The sequence below is a fragment of the Cottoperca gobio genome, chromosome 11 (assembly GCF_900634415.1).
Source record: "Cottoperca gobio chromosome 11, fCotGob3.1, whole genome shotgun sequence".
Lineage (NCBI taxonomy): Eukaryota > Metazoa > Chordata > Actinopteri > Perciformes > Bovichtidae > Cottoperca > Cottoperca gobio.
The window spans coordinates 19,799,839-19,816,743 of record NC_041365.1 but is presented as its reverse complement, the minus strand read 5'-3'; the positions used below and the strand labels follow the sequence as shown (position 1 = coordinate 19,816,743).

The following is a 16,905-nucleotide window of genomic DNA, read 5'->3' as shown; positions in this document are numbered from 1 at the left end:
AACGTGACCCTGCTGGAACTCCAGGGGAGGATTTCTTGTCTAAGGTACACCAGAGATGTGATATTTTCCCCCAAGGGATTTATTAAATGGGGCCTGCTGTAGAACAGTACAGGACTGTGATTGGGGGGGAGGCCCGCTATCATTCTCCCCCAGGACGTGTGTGCGCACAGCTATGTGACAAATTAACATCAAAAAGTGCCTCTTGTTTCTAGAAGCGAGGAGGGAAACTTCCTTACAGTTGATTTATGTCCTCTCGCCACTCCCACAGACGGCAGCCACCATGACCATTTAGACAGCTCTCACATTAAATGGAGCAATTTCATTAAATATAAAACCAAATTACCTCATTTTATGTGCCCCAAATATGACCCACCATAACATGCAATGATCTCTCAGGATGAGCAGCCAAGTAAGATTTCTCCGTCTGCAGGGATTTTTATGACGGTGAAGGTAGAAGAAACATAAAGCGTTGGGAGTTAAATAATTTTTGAAGTCTGAATACTTTTCTTTTAATTGACAGATAATAAAAGACATTCTTTGCAGTTTTGATGGTCCATACTTAATTAAAACATGAACTAAATATATATGCTCCATAAAATCTAATAATCTGAGTACATTTGTCTCCTGAAGGTGACCTACAATCAATACGGTGCCTGAACGCATCCCTGGTCGAGGACTGAAGCTGCTACTGAACTGTAAAACAATTCTGTGGGTGAGAAGCCAGTGGGGGATCACACATTGAATTATACATTTTTTTTTAAATATACATTATTCCTAATGCTTTTGTGATGTGTTTTCAAAGCTGTGGGTCACAAGTTAAATCTTAAGTGGTTGCATGATAATTAATTATCATTAATTAATCGGTTAGGCTTAGGCACAAAAACTACGTGGTTAGGGGTAATGAAAAAATATTGAGTTAGGTTCAAATAAGTACCTTGTTAAGGTAAAGGAAACATCGTCACAATAATAAACACGTAGTTAAGGTTATGGAACAAACATGTTGGAAACAGGAAACAAAAAGCCGTCTCCTGTGGTGGAGTAATATTTTGTTGACCCAACCATCGCAGGCCTTTTGTGTCTGTGTGAGATGCTCCGTGCTTTCGCTAGATTAGAGACGAGTATGGATGAGGTGGCGGTGGATAGAGTTTCACCCAGGAGAGCTCTGTTTGTGTCAATGTTGAGTCATTGTATGTTACATTTCATAACAAACCTACTTATTTTAACCCAAACCATGTTGTGACGTCAGAGGGTGCTGACCAAGCGTCCGTATGTGACGAGTTGGCAATGAGAACAGGTGTTCCATCCCAATGTTCTGTATACTGTATAGGCGAATACTGTTAAGCTTTACCAGACGCTAAAATGATTCAGACAAACAATCTAAAAATGGAAAATCCCATGTTTACAACTTATAAACATGCAAGCGGGTCCCGTTATCTACAGGTGCAACAATGCTTCAGCAAAAGCAGAGAAGAGAGCTTTGGTTTACTTACAAGAAATCTCCATAGAGTACCTTTCAGGGCCTTAGCCAAAAGTGGAGAAAATTACATATTAACAACTACATATTGATGTTGGGTAGTTCAATTCAAAACAATGCATCTTATTTTACGAACTGATGAAATGTTTTGTGACGAAATATAGCCGTCAAATAAAAGTAGTAAATATAAAGAATAATAGCCCCTGAAATGAAGTGTATAAGAGTAGTATAGAGTATAAGGGAAATGTATAAAATGGGAATACTCAATTAAAGTACAAGTTCATCGACATTATACATTTCACTTAACTGCATGTTGTAAAATGTATTTATTTATATTAGTAAGCATGCAAAAGGTTACCTAAAAGTGCGACCAGTGCAGTAAGCATCTAGTGTATTTGCTATATCTAACCTCTCGAATACCCAGGGTTACATTCCTGCTGCTATGCTATGTAATAAACATTATCTGGTTGAACTCAAGTAACAAAGAGAATAGCAGTGAATAAAATAATAAATGATTGGGAATAAAGTAAGAGGAATGGTGAGGACAGTCAGAAACAGGATGAAAGTGCATGAAATCCTGCATTGCACTGTGAGAAGAAATACACACAGATGGGACAATCCCAGAGGTCAGGAGGTCCATCTCTGTATCTTTATTCTGAGGGCACGGGGAGAAAGGAGCGCTGATAGTTTCATCATCTCATCCAACACTGATGTAACGCTAAAGCTGAGTCGTGTTCACCCGGATTGCCCCCAAAACCTGCGACAAAATCAAACCTTCGGTGATGACAAAAACACCAGTTCTACTGGTACCACTTTCTAATAAGGCAGCCTTTATAATGGCTTTGTGAGTTTAATCTAATGGTTTTAATAATTGTTGATAAAACATTTACTGACCATTTTTTATTTATTCATAAGCCATAAATAAGCAGAACATTTAATTAAGTCTTTAATTAAGTTTTTTTTCTTCACATCTGCAGCTGTAAATGTTAAAAAGCTGAAAATATTTCATCATACAAGTTATTAACAAATGATCAACTCATGATCTATTGCCAAACTCGTGCATTTGTTTGTTTGTTTTGTTTTTTTGAGTTGTTGCCATCGACTATTCAGTTATTAATTTATTCTTCCATAACATATTCATTCATTTTATTACATTTTTAATGTCACAACTTTTCATTTATTTCTCTATTATATTTAATTACATATTTATGATTTTGGGCCTTTCTCTACAAGGTGTCTTCTAATGTATTCTACAAAATGACGCTCCTTTACAACTAGTCAATGTTTGGCTTAAAATAAGTACGCTTGTAAATTAAAAAACGTCAATGTAGACTTTAGGTTTCACTACCTGGGTGAAAGTCCTCCCTGAACTCCTTCGTACACAGACTTTGATTAGTCAAAAATGATCACAACATTTCCAACCGCACTTGAAGGCAGCTTAATTCCACAGTAGCTAGACAAGAAAAGATGGAGGGACTATTGTTGGAATTGATTTTGGCCCCCGCGCCATGGCAGCGATATAGGCGACTCTCTCACTGCCTCAAAACAGACTGACAAAGTGTAATCGCTGGTTACGTGATCGGTCACCGCAGGGAGACGTCAGGCTGCGTTTCTCCAAAACTTTAGTCCGTTTCATCTGCGTTTTTCTTCAGCATCCCCGGTGTTCCCCAATGCCCAACGCACTACCAACATTTAAATAAATGGGAGGATGGGCGTTGTCGCCGCAGTGCCTGATTCGTGTGAATGCAGCCTTATTCACACCTTCACATACGGCCATGCAAGATGTTGGACTGGCAATTTGGGAGAAATCTGCTGTTCAGTACTTCAAAACATGGACAGGAGGAGCTGGGGGTGGAACCACCAACCGGTTAATGGATGACCTGCTCTCCCTCCTGGAGCCACAGCCTCCCTGTAATCAACTCCTTGACTGGCTCTAATTATTTATCACCTTCAGAATGACTGAGGGAAATCACAGTTTGACTTTGCCAATAATAGCGGGGGCTGCAGTTATACATTCATGCTGGAGTTTTACTGTACATTGTGTGCAGCCATTTCGTACATTACATTTGTTGTCATTATGTTGTTGCATCTCTGTAAGCATTAGCAGGAATAAAGTTTATAATTTCATAGTTAGGCTAATATACAGTATAAGTTAATACACTACAATTAAAGCATTGTGTAATCAAACTTCTTCTTTGGAATAAGAGGGCATCAAATTGATTCTTCCCTCCATTATTTACAATGTTCCTGGACAAAGTTAAGGTGTAGGGGCTCAATTTAAATGCCAAACATGCTCAGCTTAACAAGAGGCAAATGTCATTTAGAAGGTCAATGCTCCTTTAGTGGAAATAGGTGTTAAGGTTAACCGTACAGATGATGGGCTTTCAACTTTCCTCATGATGGTGTCTTTGCAATATCCTCTTACCCTATGAGTCTATTCATAGTAAGCTTGCAATATAGATAGCATCATTTCTGTGTTATTTCATTCGGAGTCTGCTTATATTGCTTATGTCTCCCCATACGCACCGAAAGCATAAACAATTGTTTTAATCTCCTGGCCCTGCAACCATTGTTGGTTTACAGAGAATATTTACGCTGAGGGCTCTCCCTCCCTCGCTGCTGATGCTGCAGCTGGAATGAAAAGCCAACAATACAGTCGAGGTGGGACTTGATATCATCAGAACGCATCAGTTTATTCACTGGGCTGACCAGTGGGAAAAGCCAACAAATTGGGTTCATTGGGAAAATATAGTATGTTGTTATTCTCACCTGATAGACTAAATATACTTACCCAAACCCTAACCTTTGGTAACTTAAGTCTTCACTCTAAAATATAATGATTTACATTACGGGGGCATTTTGTCCTCCAAAGGAAAGTGAGTCCCCACAATGTCACCGTGTGAAAGCATTTGTCCCCACAAAATGAGTAATACACACACACACACACACACACACATGTATGTGTGCTACGAGGACTGCAGAGTCCCTTAAAAAATTCTGGCCTCTGACCTTTTTTTTCTGCACTGATGAATAAATAAAAATGAGATTGTAAAATGTATTCTATGAAATACTCTGTGTCAGGTGTCATTGATCCAGTGAGGCTGAAAGCAACTGTCCCTTTACGATTCGTGGCTCAATCCTATTACGAAAAGCCTTTGACCTGTTTAAAATAACAACTGCTTTTTGTTTTTTTGCTTTCTTTATATCTGTGTATGTATTGATAGAGGGGGGGACACATGAACAGATGGACTTTAATCTCAAATTTCACACAGCTGAGAAACAAACTTCAAAGTGGAACGGCCTGAAGGATGGAAGCGGATGGGGAGAGAAAAAGCTGAAGGAATAAAAAACAACAGCACTTACATGAGGAGAGAGATATATCCAAGGCAGCGACGGAGGAGAACATACAATATTTAAAAGGTTGGAGACTGAGACAGCCTTTGCAACACAAACTTATTTGATCTGCAACTATTATTTCAAGGGCGTATCAAGGTAAACAATATCCCTGCAGTAGTTTTGGTTTTGAAGTTAGAAAAACATCCCAACTGCCAAATTTCACCACGTGCTTTCCCCCCGGAGTTATTAAAACTATATTTAGTTCAGACTTCATTATGGAGTGTCAATCCTCAACAGTCGGGACAGTGAAATTGCCTTTATGATTTGTATCCCAACATGACACACTGCGGTGATCGTATGCTGACTTTGAAGTGTAGTAACAAAGGGAGAGGAGCTTCACATTGCTGCACAATCACAACGCATTTGACACAAGAATGTTTTTTTATCAACAAGAAAAAAAACTTTATTAGCAGTAAGGATGTCTACACCCTAAACATGTATGTATTTAATGACTCAATGATAAGCGTAAAACAGTGCATAGAAATAATACAGAAACATGATGCACGACTTGACAAGTACATATATTGAAAAAAAGGTTTTGTTTTTCAGTCTTGTTCCTGTTTGATGTCTGCTTCTCCGAACAAAGCAGTTGTATGTTTCCGTTTTGTTTTGTCTTTTTTTATGACATATTTGTGTTGTTCTTGAAGCCTCTAAAATGAAATGTAATATGTGTTGTTGCCCTGATGTTTATTCTGGTATCCTTGCTTTATTGTATTTTTCAATTCCTGTTTTGTTTAAGTTTTGAATAAAATGCTAATCACAAAAATAAGAGCAAGAAAATAATTATATTTCCCAGAGAAAGCAGCCTGGTCTCTGAACAATTTGAGGTATAGGTATGTTGTCCTTGTTTGTTTTGGACGTATCACAAATACGTTTCTAATCACTTCTTTTAAGCCAAACCACGATCTTATTCTTAGTAGTTTTGATCCTTTGTTGCAATTTAAAACAATGACCATATGTTTAAAACGGCAACTGTTTCCCTCAAGCAGTAATTGCAGTTTAATTGTATGGTAGCATAATTTTGTGGGCGACAAGGTTGGGTAAATTTGTTTATGGGGTATAATGTTGTTAAAAAGATTTCCATTGATCAACATAATGGTGGCACATTCTCTGTATTATTGCTATTCTCTAACGATCGAGCCACCCCAATCCGAGTTTCCACTTAGCAGACGACACACGCTGACCCGTGGTCACATTATTGCTCATCTCCAAAGGAGACAGAGGAGCACTTCAACATTGATCAGGGTGTTTTAATCTCAGTAAGATTAAGAGCCCTCCAGTTAATTACAGAACAAAAGGCAGGAGGCAGCCGCTTTAGATCCTGATCGTGATTAAGAGGAATACAAGTGGATAAGGACACTTAACAGAATCAAAAAGCCATCGCTTCAAAAAAACATCTAAGACAAAGAAAGGGCAGATATAATATTAAAGAAAAAATGGGCTGAAAGGGACACTTAAACTGCACTAACGTCTGCCTGCATTGTCTAATTTACAAACAAAAACGTCCTTTCCATTTAAATATTTTGAAGGGTACTATAATCACACATAGGTTATACACTGTGGATTTAAAGCCCTTGAAAACGTTCAAATCTTAAGTATTTCTACTAAATTCAAGACTAAATATGCTAAATAATAAGCTAGATAACAAAATCTGCAGATCATCACCTTTAGGCTCTCAAATTAACACGTTATATTCCCTTTGATTAACAAATACAAAAACCAAAGTGGTTCCGTCCACCAGCAGACACTCTAGGAAGTTCTCTAGGAAGTTCAGGCCAAGAAGTAGACAAAGTAGTACAAGTGGCCCGTAGTAATTCTGGTCTATACCCTTTGGTTTTTGTATAGATTAAACAAATGAGAACATGCATTCTAATTAGGGAGCGCTAGAGGTGTTGGTAGGTTTTTTTGTTACCGCTGGACAGAGTCAGACTAGCTGTTTCCTCATTCACATTCTTTATGCTAAGCTAAGCTAACTGGCCGGTGTCTCCAGCTACATATTTACCGTACGGACATGAGAGTGGTATCGATCTTCTCAACTAAATCTCGGCAACAAAGCAATATGTGTATTTCTCAGCAAGATAAAAGTGTTCCTCTCGAACACTCAGCCAATCTGCTTTTGCCGTGTTGGTCTGCTCTGAACAGATTTGATTGACAGTGTTGGCAACACGAGCAAACAACCCCACAACTGTCATCGCATTTAGATTCAAATGTTGCACAACCCTGATTAGTGCACAAAAATACACAACATCACGTGTTTCAAACGGATGCCTGCCCACATTACATCAGTCAGAAAGGAAAGGACAAAAAGACAAATACAGAAATCATTTGAAAGAACCAGAATTGTTCAAACTTTGGTAGAACATTGTGTGTTCATGTAGGACCTCATCATTCATAGTAAGAAGCTGATTGAGGAAATAGGTTTTCGGGGCCTTTAAGCTATTTCTAAGTTTGCTCCAGATCCTCTGAAGTCTTTTTAAAACACCTCCAGTGGTCCCTCTACTCATCGATCTGTCTTCCAGTGTTGAAATGGACTCGTCTCCCAGTGACAGATCACAACATCCTCCTTTGTATGCATTCTTAATCAAATAAGCTGCTCTTACTTTATTAACTTCGACAAGCTTACTTCAGATAAGCCTGTCGTGTTAAGCCCAACCTCATAGGGGGAATCAGCTTCCGGAGGTGATGAGAGTTGACTCTGGGAGCCCGAGATGCGAGCTTTAGGTCGTCGTGTTATTGTCTGAGGCTTGGCCCGAGGCTCCGGAGAGAATCACTTCCTCTAATGGAAAACTATTGTCGGCCACAGAGGACATACAACTGTGTGGAATACGGATCAGCCTATCTGGACTTATGCACAAGACAGAATGAAGCTCTCTATCCGATAGAAAGCTATTTTTGAATTGTAATATCCACTGAAGTCGATTCTGATTAAGCAATACATCTGGAATACACTGTACTCTAGTGTGAGGCTGGGTGGTGTTTTCCAGCTTCGTGGTAATGCATACAAGAAAGCCAAAAAAAACAGCAGGAGGAAGAAAGGGAAAGAAAAGCTATTTTCTAGTGCACTGGCCTATATTTTAACACAATGGGACTACACCTCAAGAGCTGTCATAACAATGCAACAATAAGGCACTTGGTGAATTATTTATTAATTTAAGTGGATGGGATATAGGTTAATGAGCACAACAATATGAGATTAGAAGTGTCATTGAGAGAAATATGATGTCATTCTCTCAGCATATTGCATTATTTATTTACTTATCCTCCCTAATAGGCGTTGTCTAATGTAAGTGGAAGACACATTTCCTCAACAACAGTCCAAATCAAGAAAGACACAGGGCGGGTTCAGAGTCAGTTCACAGCACTCCTTTGTGTATGTAAAATGTATACAGAGCTCTGAAGGAAATATTCCCCAACAGATCGTCCCACAGGATGAGGAACTCCATTTGCCCCACAGGTTTCTCTGTCCCCTCCCTTTCTCCGGAGAATGATGATGTGTGATACATGCATTATCTTTTTCACCCTTTTCTGCATCTCAACAGGTCACTCCATCTCATCCCCCGCAGGATTCACCTCAGTCCAGATTGTGAAAATGTGAAAGTCCTCCGTCGGCCATGGGGAGATCCTTTTTGAAGTGGGGTGGCCTTTTTGGGATTTGGTTTGACACTGTGTGGCCTTGAATGTTTAGATGGAAGCTCATGTGCGGTTTGTCAAGTCTATCAAGAGAGGAAAGAGGAGAAAAACAAACAGTATGAGCTTCAAAAAGAAGAAAAAGTAAAGCAAAGAAGGACATTTTATAGGACTGTCCTTTTTTCACATCCGCACTTGGCTAACGCAATGAGTCAGGCATTACGTTTCTCCACTTAATACAAGCACAGGGTGTCATTTTCAAAGAGCAGCAACAGGGGCCCTTTTAAGGTTCAGATGGCACAGAGTGCTCTTATACACTAATTGCATAGGAACAAAGCGAGGCAGAGTCCAGCGGGAAAGGTATCCCCTGGAGGGGACTGTGGAAGGGTATAACAGGAGAGTTGAGGGTCGAGCCTTCAAACTAGAGGCGATTCTAAAGGATTTCACAGGCTCTGGGAAAATATTTATAACATTAAACATCCATCAAGAGAACATCAAGTTGCCTCAAAGTCACATTAATATTTGATATGTCATGATAACGCTGTGTCCTCTGTAGAATATTTTGTTTTGTACTTCCAAAGGGATTTCAAATCCACATCCAAAAAAGGTTAGACCATCTTTTTCTATGAGGGTCACCCTTTCATCTGGAGGAATTCTCTTGTTAGACTCCAACCCTAGCCCTAACCCTTATATACATTATTATACTACATGGTTTAGATCAATACTTATAATAGCATATCTTTACAAATGGAAAGAACGGTTATTTATTGAACTAGTCTCCAATTTTCTGTTGACATCTTTTACTCTTTTCAAGAATTTGGAATGTCTTCGAGGCTCAGATATGATATTTGAACCCATGGTTTCAGTATATTATCATGTTACATGCACAACATCCTGATGTAACTGTCTATAATGCATTATTTAGATACATTTGATCTTACATAAAGAAAACTGAAATTAAGCCAATGGCCATTTTGTCTTGGAGCCTTTTCAAGAATCCAAGAGGGTCACCAGACCAAACCTTGAAGCTCAAAATAAATTTGACCTTAATTTCTTCCCTTATTTGAGTTTCAGTATATTATCATGTTTGCATATCAAAAGAGACACAACATGGCTTCATTAATAATTGAAAGAACTGTGTAATTAAGCTATGCATCATTTGTCTGCAGACTTCTTGGAAGGAGAACTGTCAAGGGTCGGCAGATTCTTCTTCGTTTCAATATGATTGAATGATGACATGCACAACATCTTCTTAAACATCTGACACTTAATGCAGGAAACAACATACCTTTAGCACCAATTAGATAATTGGACGGATGGCCTGGTCCAGCCGGGACATCGTCCTAGAGAGGAATATAAAAAACACTATGACCATGTAAGTTCACAACATAAACATATTTTACATCTTATATTATGAAAACAAATGCCAAGGAACATTATATTTTATGGTTCAATTATTGTAACAGAGGATGTAATTTATCAAAGTCTTAGGATAAAGTTATTTCACAACACAGTTCGTTGAAATATTACTGCTATTTATCATAGTTTTTTACAGTTTTTTGTTACAGACATCTAATTATTCCCAGCTTTGTGGATAGATTACGGACTTAACAGAGACAGGAAAACAAATTACATTTAGGTTTAGAGGGTTTATGTTCAACTACGTTAGGGGAGAGGTTAAACTGGGTCAGGTTGTTTACCTTGTGGGACGGAGGTCTTTTTAAACAGCTACTGCCATCCTCTCTCTGCGGAGGTCAGCTGGGGGTCATTTAGAGTCTCTTTAATGGACGGGGCAAAGGCAGGCTCTTTAAACAACTGGTAGAAGGTCACATGACCGAAGGAGAACAGAAAGAGCAAAACAAGAAGAGAGAGCAATCCCCCCGTGCACTGAACTGAACATGGCCTAGAGGTCAAGGAGGCTTTCATGCAGCGCTACCAGCCGTTTCTGTCGGGGTAAACACTCAGAGAGTTAATGTGTGTTTACTGATGATGCTTGACGTGATGAGCGTTCGCTTCACATCGAATTATATGAACAAACAGAGCGGATAGGGTTTCAAGAGTGGCGATGTCGTTATCGCTAAATCCTCTAAATCTCAGTCGGAGAGATTTCCAACAAAATGCATCACATGGCGTTCAAATACAAATAGAAAACCGTTCTTATCAGATTACCAAGGTCGTCTGCAAGGTCACAAACCGCCTTTTGCTGTTTGCACGTTTTTTTGGTAATGCCATCTTGCTACCTTTTTGATTTTATGCAAAAACATATGTTGTATTATCTTGTTTTCCACTTAGTTATGACAATATACATTGTGTTTTCATTCAGTACAGGCTTCTATCTAGTGGAAAGATATGCCAAACTTATCTAGCTTTTTCATTAGGGTTTGTTAGTTTAAATTATGAGTCTTATTTATGAGTCCATAATTATTCTCTCGAACACAAGTGGTTTCTTTCAAAATGTTTATTCAGCATCAACAAAGAAGAAAATATTAAAGGGCTTACATAAGCTCAAAATCATTATAGTTGAACATATCTCTAGATGGAAATGATTTCCACTTCCCCAGCATGTGATTAGGTTTCTCAAAATTGAATTTTATGCCTACAAAGTCAGAAAAGCATCTGGTATCAAATCAAAAAATGACATCAAAATTACTTATTTAGAGCATCTAAAAAAATTATCACAAAAATTAAAAAGCTATTTTGCAGCTCTGGTTGTTCGGTGTACATAAAGTATGAGCAGCTATTTATAGATGTGTTAAAGTGGATGTTTAGGGGCATAATCATGAACACAACTACATAGGCTTTCAGAATAAAACAGCTGACAATATCCACAGTTGCACACCATGCTTTTATAAGCCCTTTAACACTAAATAACTATTATTTTACAAAAAGGAGGAAACAGCAAAACAATATGTATACAGTATGACTTTTCTCTTTTTCAGTTTGTAAATGTTTCATTTACACGGGACACAATTTCACCAATTACCCCTCAGAAGAAATATCTACAGTACTTCACTTTCCTATAACTAAGCTACTACATTTTAAAGTGATCAACCACGCAGCTCAAGGTTTGCAGAATAGTGGGTATTCATTAAGTTGCACTGACAGCTGCGTAGAAATATTGTACCAACGGCTTGTAGTGATGCACTAATCATTACCAAGTCAAATATCTTTGGTACAACGTCTTTCTTCACAACCACATAGCTGAGAGAGAAACTTAATGTACTATGGAGTCTTTATCTCAACATCCAGTCGATTTGTCCTGGAAGAAAGGATAGATTACCTAAATTGCTTTACACAGTTTAACCAGTGGGAGGATGTTTTTTTTTCATTAATCAGGGGGATGCCATTTTTAGAAACCAGTTTTTACTCATTCAGTGTCTCACTATTCATTTGTATTATTTTGCGGTTTAGTTTTCAATTCTAAAAAGGTGGGAGCGTCCATAAAAAATCCATTACTTGGGTTGAAACAGCCATGAGGACTCAGGTGCAGGTTGTATAAACAGTTCAATATCTGGTGTATGGCTGATCTCTGTACACTCCCTTGGTTGTTCGTGCTGGCGGTGCCTTGCTGCGATTGTTTGCCCACTCTTCCAGACCTGATTAAGGAGAAAAGAACAGAAAGATGATTACAGAGGCCTTTTACTTAAATCAGTCATTCAGATCAACCCGTGAAAGTCTTTCAAGCTCAACCAATATTATAAAAGTGCAGCAGAAAGTTGCAGAGCACTTTGACCATCTGGTATCCACGGTGCTCATCTTCAAGCCGAGAATACAAACAGTGACTCACACCAAGACGCTTGACTTTCACCTGGAAGGATGCATCTCAGATAATTGAATGAGAGGATCAAATAGCTACTTGAAAAGGACCCGTTTAGTGCCTCCCAGCGAAAAGGTCACAATTACCATTAGCCCAAATCAGCCCCTGTACACCTCCTGGTACTGTCAATGTGAAAGTGCCACTATCGATGGCACCCTTTGTCTGATCTTCAGCCAGCGCTGAGACTTCCCTAGAGCTGAGGCTCACAAAGGGTTGTTTTCTTTCTGTGTACAGGCTCTCTGTTGGCAGCACATAGCCAATACCCCTTAATTAAACCTGTCACCCTTTCACTGACAGTCACTTTGAAGAAATAATACCAAGGTAACCTTGTGTTTCGAGAACAAGGATGCACATCAACTCTGTTTAACTGTTTGCTTTGAACTGTCGCCCTTTTGCTGTGTGACCCATGCGACAGCGGTTTTCATTTCATGTGGAGGTACATGGCGCTCTAACGAGTTGATATGGCTTAGTTCTTCCACTATTGTAGTTAGAAAAGTTGGGAAAGTTTTTATGAGCTTTGACTTTTAAGAACACATTAAAATCTCTAAAGCATGAGATGAACACACGTAGGTCTTCAATAAGTTTAATGATGCAGAGGATATAATTATAATTATGTTATCCATTGGCAGGCGGTCCCTAACTAACATTTATTTTGAAGGGTTAGATTTACATGTAACATGAGTGTCAATAGACAAGTATTTTGCAATAACTTATCATTATGACGTTGAATGCACAATGTAAAGGCTGCACAATACTGACAGCACCTCGCCTTCACTCTCTCGCGGGAAAACGAAGACTTGATTTACGACACAAAGGAAGTGTGCCAACTATCGCTCAACCAAAACAGGAAAAGGGTAGCGCTTTTGTTTTCCCTGGTAGCTATCAGTAGCTATCCCCAGTTATCAAACCTATCAAAGGTCTTGTAGAACAAATGGCGGACGGTTGAAGAACTGTGGAAAACGAAATGCTGTGTTCTCTGTGTTGTTGGTAGCTGCTGAGGAAAACAGATCCGGTTGTCTTTGCGACAGCATGTGCCAACAATAATACCCTTTGGAGGCGCTAGGAGAGAGGGAGTGGAACAAGTTTTCTGTTTCCACTTTAAGTAGCCTAATCTTGGATTAGCTAGATTGCAGCTCCAAACCAAGAACCAGAGTTTAAAAAAATGACTGCTATGAAGAGTTCATCTTATATTTTCCAGTTCACAAATCCACGATCAGAGATGGATCAACCTTCCGCTGTAAACAGCAGCAGCACGATCTACTGTACCTCACTGTGTATGAGCTCACTCAAGTGCACTCTTCAGCGAGTGTGACCTTAGCTGCTGCATCTTGTGAAAGGTCGACACAGTATTGTTGAACATTATCTCGAGAGTTGTCAGCTTTGTCTGAATGTTGTGTAGAACTCTTTCCAGACACAATAAACATTCATTTGGTTTGAAAACAGTGCCTGAATGAAGTTGTTAACTGGGTAAGTAATAAATAAGAAGGTTTCATATGGGCGGGGATAAACCAACATTAGATTTCCCTGTATTAGCTTTAGCTGAGCACGATGACCTTGACAACACAAAGACACATCTTCATATAAGTATAACTACATCATTTTTCACATCACCTTAGGTATATAAATATCTATATATCATGATTATTGGAAGAAACCGTTCAACACCCCCGTACAGCCCGAATGGAATGGTCCTTTATTCCACATATTCCCACCAATGCGACGCTTTAAATGTGAGATTGGCAGTCAGGCCCTGTCACACGGTGCCGTATGGCAGAAACGGATACAAAGCGAATGGCCAACGTATTCGACGAATGCCCCACAGATGCATAATGTATTCCTTCGACGTATGGTGGTAACTATGCCGGTGTATACGGAATATCGGCAATACGCTGGTGTACGTTGTTGAACGCTGAGGCCGTGAGACGTTTTTTGAGCATGTTCAAAAACATTTCACGTCCTCAGCATTCAAGTAAGTATGTGATACGCTATCAATAGGCTCTGTATACGTTCATATACGTTGTATATGCTAATTTTCATATGCGCCAGCATACATTCCTGCCATACGGCACTGAGTGACAGAGCCTTTAGATCAGTTGACTGTTTCGGGTCACCCCTACTGAATTTATTACTTCAAAAATGCTTATTTTAATTGGGTCTAAGACATCCCACAGTTAACCAGATGATATGACAAAGAAGATGAAGCCTGCTGTGGAGTGTCAGAAACTAGAAATTGATGTTTTGACAATTAGCACAGGATATATTAGAGGTCTGCAACTCACCATACGAATCATACGATTCCCCACTGTGGTCGTATTCATAGTAGTCATCTGAGCTGTGAACAGACAGAACAGTACGGTGAATAAATATGACATTACATTCTGCATCAATGCACCCCTTACTTTCAGTATTATGGTAGAACATTAAAGTAATATTTATCATGATGCAATCACATATAATTTCTGCAGTGGCAATAATGAAAAGCACACAGGAAGAGTGTTTTCAGATACAGTCTGCTTGATAATAAAAGTAAAAAGCAAACATGAGGCAGCTTTCAATCACTCAAAAGTTCCTCCACATATCTGCTTTTACAAGGCAATTTCCGCCACCGTATTTCTGCACAAACTTCCAGTTCCATATCGCTGCATATGGAGATCTATGAGAGGTGGCAACTTTAATGAAAAATAAAAAGACGGGGAGCCGAGTTGCATTCGGTTCATTTCTCGCTCATTTATTTATTTATTTTATTTGCGGTCGGCGTCGAGATGCTGACAGAACAATCCTGCGTCAGTATCATTCAGTAACAGCGCTATCATTCAAGAGAGGCAATTCATCATAAGGCTGCCACTGAGCCGACACCAGCCATCACAGCTGGGTCCTCTCCGCCTGCCTGTCAGTCAGTCTGTCTGTCAGCGACAGCAGCACCTCTCTGCTCTCCGGATTAGAGAGCTGAAGGCACCATCCAAAACCCCGACACACCACATCAACACCGCCGACTGCTGAGGGCAAAGAGGTGACAGTAATGACACACCGCAGTGGGAGTAACGGACTACATTTCACTCCCGTTACTGGAGTAGTTTTTTGCGGTGTGATGTTAAAAAGCCCAACTGGAGGTCTGAGAGGTTGAGACACTTCGCTCCTCTATCAAATTACACCACAGTGTGCAGCACTCGGGGAATCAATCTCTACTAATTTTGTCTGCTATTAAGTGTGCTTTCCCTGAGCAGCGTCTGCTTCATATGAAGAAGCTGCAAAGCAATGAACATTTTTATTCATCTCCACATCTTTCCTCTTTGTGTATTCCATAAATTCACTGACAAACTGAGAGATGCATTTATTAATAGTGCCGCTATAAATGCTACTATTTAGCTGATTGATAAAGTTACATTGTTTAGTTGCTTTACATTAGCATAGTAGTTGTCTTAGCTAGAGTACTGGAGAACAAAATAAATGAAAATGTGCATTGATGGTAATTTAAAATGAAAGATTCAAGCCATGCACTGTGCTAGTAAGTAAACATTCATTTAATTCATGTTCCCAAAATAACAATAAAACAGCCACTCTTCAACTACAGGGTTCACACAGACCACAGACTACGTTTTGGTTGTGTAAAGTTGTGTTAAGTTGTGTAAAGTTGTGTAAAGTTGTGTAAAGTTGTGTTAAGTTGTGTAAAGTTGTGTAAAGTTGTGTTAAGTTGTGTTAAGTTGTGTTAAATTTTGTTAAAAATCTTTCTGCCACCACATACAATGTCTTTCAATCCAATTGTGTTAACAAATGACATAAAAAGCATTCAGTGTGTTCTCTGGGTTATCCCGAGTAATGTGGACGCTGTGATGACAACATGCACACTTGTATAAACCTGCATTATATTTCATGGTGACTTGTCTGCAGTGTTAAATCCCAGTTAAGGAAAGTGAAAACGTGCTTCCTTGTATCGTGGGTGGAACCAGCCTTCCAACGAGTGATAATGCCTCGACAAACTGATTTGTTGTTTTATTGTTTTCTGCAACAATTTCTTGAACAAGACAACATGACCAATTGAGGACAGTGGGAGGAATCGTTTTAAGAGCAATATGGCAGCTCAATGAGACATGAGACAGCTGAGACAGAGGCTAGTGCCTTAAGTCAGGCTTAGCATAAATTTTACACAGTTCATAATTCAACTACAAACAATGCCAAGCCAGAAGAAGCAAACAATGCTTCCCCCCCCCCATGTGCTAATGCAGTCTGCCTCCAAGAAGTGAGGCCAGCTGCTGTTTGCTCCGAGCTTCAGCTTTCCAGTCGGCTCTCGCGGCAGAGGTGCCACCCTGCATCTGCCACGGGTGTCAAGTCACTGCAATATCCTTGACACCATTCGTTGGCCGACAGGGACAGAGAGAGGGAGAAGAGGGGAGACGGAGATAGAAAGACACATGGCAACCGAATGCATGTTTTGGCTCGTCGTGTTGTGTACCTCGAGACAAGACCTGACAGGATGCTAAATAATTACATCTCACACGATGCCAAAATGCAGGGGTGTATTCCAGAGAGGTCGCCTTCAAAATACACATCAATTTTTATGAATGTCAGAAAATCAATTTGCCGCAATTCACAG

At 39.5% G+C, this 16,905-nt stretch overlaps 1 protein-coding gene across 2 annotated transcripts in view; it reads right to left on the bottom strand.

The window, feature by feature from the left end:
- Positions 1-10,900: 10,900 nt before the first annotated feature.
- khdrbs3 (KH domain containing, RNA binding, signal transduction associated 3) overlaps positions 10,901-16,905 on the bottom strand; it is a 96,207-nt gene continuing 90,202 nt past the window's right edge. For both annotated transcript variants that reach the window (XM_029443176.1, XM_029443175.1), the window contains exons 8-9: positions 14,594-14,646; positions 10,901-12,093 (exon numbers count right to left, since the gene is read on the bottom strand). In XM_029443176.1, coding sequence (XP_029299036.1) covers positions 12,002-12,093; positions 14,594-14,646 — 145 coding nt within the window. In that variant the 3' untranslated portion in view covers positions 10,901-12,001. The remainder of the gene's footprint in view (positions 12,094-14,593; positions 14,647-16,905) is intronic.